This window comes from Ciona robusta, chromosome 1 (genome assembly GCF_009617815.1).
Source record: "Ciona robusta chromosome 1, ASM961781v2".
NCBI lineage: Eukaryota > Metazoa > Chordata > Ascidiacea > Phlebobranchia > Cionidae > Ciona > Ciona robusta.
The window spans coordinates 4,979,077-4,987,869 of NC_143235.1; the positions used below are offsets into that span (position 1 = coordinate 4,979,077).

General features: G+C 33.4%; 1 protein-coding gene across 1 annotated transcript; it reads left to right on the forward strand.

Moving 5' to 3' along the window:
- The first annotated feature begins 258 nt into the window (after positions 1-258).
- Positions 259-8,185, forward strand: LOC149741714 (uncharacterized). Its single transcript, XM_089888784.1, has 5 exons — positions 259-549; positions 2,994-3,127; positions 3,377-3,429; positions 6,010-6,081; positions 7,012-8,185. The coding sequence occupies exons 1-5, from the start codon at positions 394-396 to the stop codon at positions 7,203-7,205; spliced, it is 609 nt and encodes a 202-aa protein (XP_089744910.1). The 5' UTR covers positions 259-393; the 3' UTR covers positions 7,206-8,185.
- Positions 8,186-8,793: the final 608 nt, after the last annotated feature.

The following is an 8,793-nucleotide window of genomic DNA, read 5'->3' on the forward strand; positions in this document are numbered from 1 at the left end:
ATTTATAAATGTTGGATTGTTCATTGTTTACTGCTAAATGGGACGAGAAAACAGAGTTAAAAGGTGTTCCATTTTCCCCCACCCTACTGTATATTTAGTTGAATATACTATTTTTTATAAAATCTTGTTCGTATAAACTGATAAATAATGGATTGGGTATAAAGATTGCGCATGTTTTATTCGGTGTTATTGACCCATAATTGATAGCAAACAAGTATAATTTACAAAATTATATAACCGTAATCCTAACGAATTCAAAGGAGCGTTGTTAGTTGTTAAAAATACGACCAAGAAACATCGGATTATTGAGTGCTAATGAGTGGATATCCATATTTTCTTCCGAAATTTGATGTGGCATTTTCAGCTCCCAGATCAGAATTTTAAATACCAAACATGACTGGGAGACATTCGGGACATGTTTTCAGTTCCTTGTATAATAAGAGAGCGGATCGTCGGAAGTTTGTGGGACGAAGAATATCATCTTCATTTCCTCGAGATCAAGAGAAGCAAAGCGGAAATCGAGAATCTGTTGCGTTACGGCGACGCGAGGTAAGTGATCCAATCTAAATTCCACAGAAGACGTACGAAAATTTGGCAATGTAATAACCAACGTTTCTTTAGTTAAGTAAAACCTCGAACATTTTGTCCATTTCTTATTACTGATACATATAAGATATTGATTATAATAACAAGTGAACAAGTAACAGGCGCAACTTCGCTTGTTTACATAAATTATCACTTTCGAACTGCGACAAATTGCAAAAATGAATGCGTATACAGAAGTGTGAGTAGATACCATATAAGAGGTGCATATGAGTAAAAAGGCACGTAAAAAGTTAACACACTTAAGAATTTGTTGTTTTAGAGTTTAAAATTCAAAATATAAGCTAGTTTTGCGGTGATAGCGGGAATTTGGACTAGACCCTACTAAAGAAATAAGAATCCTTTTTTTGATTCGGATATCAGATGTTATTTTAGAAAACCGACGGGGCAAGTAGTTGAAATAGTTCTTGTGTATTGTGATAAATACATAATTTTTATTATGATAAAACTTAAATAGGATAATATAATATTGTACGGTTGGAGAATAATATTTTAGACGTCATCTGTTTTGCCCCATTTCTATATAGTAGAGTGGGGAAGATGGGACACTTAAGCACATATTACCGAAATTAACCGACTGTGCTAGTTTCTTTGACATATGTAAACTTTATATATATAAAATTCTAAAACGATATTTTTTGTGTTCTTTTTATCCCAAATTAAAGTCATATTGACCCCTGCCTATTTTCCGCATGTATATAGAGTAGGATGGGGAAGATGAGACACCTTTTTATTCTATTTTTTTGTCCCCTATGGGTAAACAAACACAATCAGAATACTTGAATATATTTTGGTAAAGGTGTCCCATCTTCCTCCACAGCACTATATCTTAGTTTTTTTACAACATTAAAATTAGTTTTATGAGACAAAATCAAACTGTACGGAATATTCCAGTTTTTGTTACAAATCTAAGAAACTAGTTTAATCGTCGAAACTCAGTAATCGGCTTTTGGTCGTTTTATAATGTCGTGATAATACTGTCGAATAATTCTGCTACTTTATTTTTGTTTTATCATTAAATAGGGGTCCGAAACAAAAAAATTAAAAAGACGTCTCGTCTGACAAAGTGTCCCATCTTCCCCCACCTTACTATGCTATATATACCTTTCGCACAAGTCACTTTTCCTTAACTCCTCTATGGTGCCTGTGCTGTCACTACGAATATAAGTTTCATATATTAGCTTGAAATATATCAGCATATTATATTAGAATTACCGATGAGATGCAAATATTAGATTCCAAAATCTCTTGGCGAAAAAGGTCTGCAATAATAAAAAGTAACGCAGACGGTGCACAAAACTAAAAGTTTTTGAAAACATGAGCCAGTTTCTTTGCGCCTTAAACTTTATATGTTGAACTTAACAACGCTATTATTCTGCTAATTGCATTTATAGTTCTCATTTCCATTTTTAGATCGTTCTAACAAAACGAACTAGTTTTATCCGACTGAATCGAATGCAATTAGCATAATCATATTTTATTTTGAAATTAAATACATGTATAAAGTTTATGGGACACAGAAACTGATGGCGCTTATATTCAAAAAAGCTTTTGAATTTCTGTGCCGTTTGCGGCGTATATGAAGTATATCATGGCCTACTAAAGATATCTTTAGTGGGCCATGAGTATATTTATAAAAAAAGTGTGCGAAATATTTCAGCCTAGTTTGTCAAACTACGTTTGTGGATTGGTGATTCAAACTCGCAAATTACAACGAATTGTTTTAATATGGCTCAGCAAGCATTCAAAATTTCCATCTTACTCTTAATTGTTTTAAAGTCATTGATAAAATGTCGTGTCCGTTTAACACTATATTTTAACAACAGTAATCGCCTTAGACCTGAAGAATACTGTCGAATGATACTGCAACACATTTTTCGTTTAATATTACACGGGTACCCATAAAGAAAATGGTTAACCCATGTGCCATTTGGCCTTGTGTTCCACCTTGCCCCACCATACTATATATGTATATATTTAAACGTAAAAGTGCAACATCTATTACATAAAAAAACAAACGTTTTTATATTTAAACAAACCAATATGAAGCGTATGTTTTATCCGTGAAGTTATTACTTAACTTGTATATATAATAGGATGGGGGAAGATGGGACACAGTTTTATTTTATTTTCTTGTCTCGTTTGGTAGTAAACAAAGAATATTCACAGAATTATAAAACCTTGTTCTATCGACTTTCATAAACCGTGGTTAATTTTGTAAAACACGATCGGGGTATTTGTACACCATGTGCTAAAGGTGTACCATCTTTCCCTATATAAGCTATATAGCACTATATATGTATCGCGCAACGCGTATGTTTATCTCGTTTAAAATAAACCTGTAAAACACTTTGCTACAATTAGTTACCTAACTTCCGTTGCATTAACAGAGGTCGATGTCCCTTGCACCTACGACAGGTTCCCAAACCAAAGTACCTTCAAATACACGACTTCAAAGATGTTCCACTGCTGTGGTATTTACACGCAAAGCAGTACAAACAAAATCAGACGAACCAATCAACAGGTGATACATATACATTAATATTTTAAACAACTTGAAATATACGTTCAAAATGAATATAGACTCTATTTGAATCATTAAATAAAAAAATATACCTAATAATTTGGAATTCAATGCAATGCTATCGTATTTGTCGCAAGGTTCTGTTACACGACCATAAATATTTAGTATAGACCAATACATTTATTTGTAAAACAGGTATACAACAGTCTATTCGAAATATATTTTTTTACGTGCTTATCGATTTTTCAGTTCTCTGAATTGGAGGTTTGACGAACCAGACGCAAAACAATATTTTTCAAAAGGTATGCATGAATATACATTTAACAGGTAATTGGTAATCAAATCGTATGAAGTTATAAACTATACTGTCGTGCATTCAGATAAGCATTGCTGCGTATTTTAAGCTTGAAATTTCGCAGTGAAAGGACCGAGCAGAATTTAAGTGAGCGAAAATCGTTTAAGACCCTTTTGGGATTCAATACTTATAGAATTTGCAGCTCGGGTGCCTTAAAAGTTGCGTCAAATATTTAAGATCAATTTTAATTGATTAAGTGGCCCGCCATCGGCTTTCAGTTATTACCGTCGTCGGAGTTGATACAACGTTATGCCGAAATAGGCGAAGAGAATAAGCAGAGACCACAGCACACGGCGTACCCTATGCATAAATTATGGCACACATTTCCACGCGAGAGTGTGCACTGGGAGCGAAGCCGAGCAAAATATTAGTTCTTAGTAATGTGAGAAAACATAGCATCATGTAGTCAAGCAGAAAGATGTTATAGCTCCTGCTTAAATGCGCAGTTCTTGGCTAATTTATAAATCTTGTGTATATAAGGCAGGACAAAAACAATAAATAAAATGCCACAGTTTTTCTGTGAGTATTTCTGTCTATAAAAGCTTTTTCTGTTAATAGTTATGTGCAAGTTAAACATTTCCTGTTTGTAATGTTTTTTCTTAAGGTTCCGACAACTTATATTTTTATAGGCGTTATATTTTGAATCAAGTTTCTTGTATTTTATAAATAATTTTATAACAAGCATTTATTGACTGCGCATAACGAAAAAAATATCTGGATGATAATCATATATGGCTATTAAGTTTTCCATATATAGTAGAGTGGGGGAAGATGGGACACCTTTACATTCTATTTTCTCGTACATTTTGGTAGTAAACAAAAAACTTTCAAAGAATTAGAAAACCATATCTTTACGACTCCTAAAGACTGTTGTTAATTGTTTAAACATGATCAGGATATTTTGCTGCTATGTGTCAGGTGTCCCATCTTCCCCCTCCCCACTATATTTGGGGATTGGAGTTTGGACGTTAATTAAAACATTATACGAAGACATTGGAAATAATCATTCGAAATCGAACACAAGTCATCGGAAATCTATTATTATTTGTAGCGCACTTCGACAAATTGTCGAATAGCGAAGAAAGAGGTGCATTAAAATCAGAAACAAGACAAGGCGAAACGGATTAGCAAAAAGAAACTCTAATTAGTGACGCGCTGCAGATAATTAAACAGCTGGGTACGGAGTCATTTTCGGTACCGGAGTCACGAATCTAATAACAAACCGCAAAAAAAAACAGTAAAAACTTTTTGCAGGTTGCTCTTACAAACAGCTAGTACTGCGGAAAAAGAAGGTTTTATATTTAGGTTGCGGTATAAGACGGGGAGCATAAATTGCCCAATATTTAAAAATTAAAATTATATAACGGTTTTGGGAGGATACCATGAATTTGTACTATAACATACCTTTATTAATTGGCAGCACTTCGAACAAATATAACAAAACACAGAAAGAGTTATTTGGCGATTCACTATAACAGGAGGGGTAAGAAAAAACAGTTTAAAAAACTTGTTAAATTTAATTACACGTAAATAACACGAAATAATGCCATACTCTTTGTAAATTAGATTTAAACATTCTCCGTCCCGCTGCTATAGTTTTTAACAATAGTTTGTTAGATCTTTAATTGCCACACATTATATCTTACAAATGCATTTAAAATTATAATATTGGAAAACTTATAATAACTTGTAATAAAGTCTTATTTTGGCAGAAGTTGGGTATTGTTACGCCATATTTTACGCAAGCCACCTTTCATAAATTATCTCCAAGTGAATGTAACTGAATTTAAAATATATTATCGTGTTATTATATCAGTATATTATATTTGAATTACCCATGAGGAATATAAATTATTAAATTACAAACATAGTATCACAAAGATTAAATTCGTTAATTAAAAAACAAGAATTCTTTAGAAAACATCAAATATAAGTATTACTATTCGTAAAAACGTATCATTCAATACTATTCAAAGTGGGGCAATGCGGGACACACAACAAAACTTTAAATTATATTATTCTGCAACTTTGTAGTTAACCAAACAAAATCAATAGGTTATGCTAGTTTCTTTGCCACGTAACTTTATATATAAATTTCTACACTTTAAAATATTTTTCATATTTATATGCTTTGCTGGCTGCAAAACTCGGCAGTTACATTCTACGTTAACGAGAATTTAATATAATCATCTTACTATTATAATTTTTCAGTTATAAAAAAATTGTCGTATTTGTTTAAGACCGAATTTTAATAACTAGCAGCTATTATCATCTTTGCCGCACACTTTGTTGGACCGTGAGAATATTGTCGATTATTATTATTGTAATATTTGTTTTCGTATATCATCAAACAGGTACCCGTAAAGGGATATTTACAAAAAGTATCCCTTATTACCCAGTGTCCGAATTTACTCGATCCCAATATTATTTTTTTATTCTCTTTCACACTCTATTATGTTGTAAAGGTGATTGTTTAGTAAACTGCTCTGTATCTGGATTTTCATATTTTGTATTTATTTACATTAAGATCGAATATATAAGAAGGACATTTACAAAGAGAAAATGCTGCCATCGTCCCCGGAAGATACGTTAACATCCAGTGAGTTCATTTTATTTTTATTTTTGTATATCACTAATTTTGTAATTTATTCCAAGAAAAACAGAGAAAATATTTTTCCCGTGCGCTTTGTCGCCGCCTGTTGGGTAGTTTTATTTACAACACATCAGTAAGAGGGGGCTATGTTCCTTTTTGAGTAACCGCTCAAAGCTTGTTACATCAAGGTTTCGTAAAACACAAGACACATTTTGTAACAAAGTAAATTGCCCGTTGTGAAACGTCAATCCACGATTTTATACTGTAGTCACTTCATTCATAAATGTGTTTGTGAAAATTGCTACCAAATGACAAAACAGTTTCGAATGCTTTCAATGCTCTTGCAATCTGAGTTTTGTATGTCATTGTATTCTTTACGTCAGAAGATTTAACATATTTTAGTTAATACATCCTATTATCTGTGCTAAACTAAATGCAGTGATAAAATTATGTTAAAACCCTAAACGAAAGTATCACAGTAGTAAACAGAACAATGCAGTTATTGAAAAACATAAATGCAAACTACTATATAGTAGGATGGGGGAAAATGGGACACCTTTATCACATAATATTTAAATATCCTGATCAGGTTTTTTTTAACAATTAGGAACGATCTATGGAAGCCTTGAGGATACGATTTAACAACTCGTTGACTGTTCTTGTTGACTGCTCTTTGTTTACTACCAAATGTGACGAGTAAATAGAATAAAAAGATGTCACATCTTTTCCCATCCTACTATATATCGCTAATGTGTTCTTGGCATCAAGCCTGAAACAGTTTGGTCGATACATTAACCAGACGTTGTAATTCGGTGGTGAAAACGTCGCTTCTATTGTTAGGGGATTTTATTTTCAAATATCAACAAAGCTAGGCTGCAATTTTCCTAAAGAATCTATTATTTGATGCTATAATTATACCATCTCATTCTGTTACAGTATCAGGCACGACAAGCGGTCAAACAATTCGAGATCAAGTGACTACTTCACGGTCGACCGAATCTGGATCTTCTTCTATTGAAGGAAGAGGTGGGAAACGACGAAGGAAGAAGAAACGAAAAGGGGTGAGTAGATTATATATTTGTTTGGATGTATATGTTACGACAGAAAAAAATGTTTTAAAACAGGGCTAAAAGTTTAATACAGATAGGTATACAAAACTTTATGTCAGATGTGGCAGTCAAATATTATTCATCAGTCAAGTATACGTGTGTGAAATGTATGGTTAACTGTAAACTAGAGGAACAGCTCGGTGCTTTGGGATATAAAAAGCTTTTGAACTTGTTTGAGTTTCTGTTTTACGCGTACAATTTTGACCAAACTTAATCTGTTACATTAGAAGTTTCCCCGTGGGATCAACATATAGGGCATAGGCAGTCTGATCAGCCTTCCACATAATTAACAAACACGACCGACAAAACAGTTTGTCCCTGATTATAATTATGTATCGCCGTGTAACGTTTTCTTCTTCTATCGATCTCTAACTAGTTCGTTTAGTGAAGTATACTGATTGTGTTTAACAGGTTAACTTATCGAAATGTGTGAACATTTTCAGTTATGGTCGTTGCTCATCGCGTGTATTGTAGTAAAACTTGTGCTTTATTTAGATAGATGAGTTCAATTGCAAGGTAGAAATCAATCAACCATTTAAACTATTCAATTATTGCATTCTCGCATATTTTTGTTTTACAGTGTAATTACCGTATTTTTGTTTTCTGTTAAGTTCGAACATATTATTTACGGCTGACGCACTATTTAAACTGACCAGAAATATTTCACACGCATTTCGAGTTATGGTACAAAATATTAGCAAAGAATATTTCAGATATGCTTGATGCGCGTGTCTACCCGCTTGTTTTGGCCTGTTGCTGTTTCCCTACTATACTTTATTGATTCAAGGATGAATGTGTACAGAGTGCATAAGTTCAATTTTGCTCTGGGGTTTCCAGGTTCAAGTAATTTCCACGAGGCCTGACAATTGCATTCAATTTACGCGCTTCTGTAGTCCCAGGGCACTAATAAAAACGTACACCGCAGCCTTTGTACCATGCTGCTGTCCTTCGCCCTGTTGTTTCCCACAAGGTTTGTGCTTTTATACAAGACCAATCACCTGCATGCATGACTCGTGTTTTACGCGTAGATAAGCACAGTGATAAGAAGGTACAGTCGACTATATGGCCGTATTTTATTTCATAGAAATCGCGTGAGCTTAATTGCGAGATAGCTTAAATATTTTATGCGCAATGTTAATATATGTCGCCCTTAAATTAAATACTAAATGCATATAACTTAATCATACACGTGGTTGGAGAGAAGGTATTTATTATAGTAAGGCACAGCAGTTAGTATTTATAAGCTTAAAACGCAGGTCAGTAATTCTTCCAGTTAACTGTCATCCCGTTACTAGGATTAACCCTAATCTGTTTAAATTCCTAGTTAAAATAGCTTTTTTGAAAGACAGAATAATTTTAAGACTATAGCATCAGTGCGAGAACCAATTTAATTGAAAACTTACTCGTACACTTGTAGTGTTTTTTTGTATTAATAGAAAGGAGTTGAGGTTAATTATAACTCATATAGCTGGTAAATGAAGATACTTACCATGTTTGTCTCCAGCTACGCGCATGCTGTTGCTGCATTTGTAATGAATCGATTCCCCAGTGTTCGATAAAAACGATCGATTCGAACGCAACTACAACAAATGCGAAATCTATCACAGAC

Excerpts from the sequence above, each read along its gene's own strand:
- LOC149741714 (XM_089888784.1), top strand. The coding sequence starts at position 394 with ATGACTGGGAGACATTCGGGACATGTTTTCAGTTCCTTGTATAATAAG. Across the intron at positions 550-2,993 it reads TTGCGTTACGGCGACGCGAG|AGGTCGATGTCCCTTGCACC; the intron begins GTAAGTGATCCA and ends TTGCATTAACAG. Across the intron at positions 6,082-7,011 it reads GGAAGATACGTTAACATCCA|TATCAGGCACGACAAGCGGT; the intron begins GTGAGTTCATTT and ends ATTCTGTTACAG.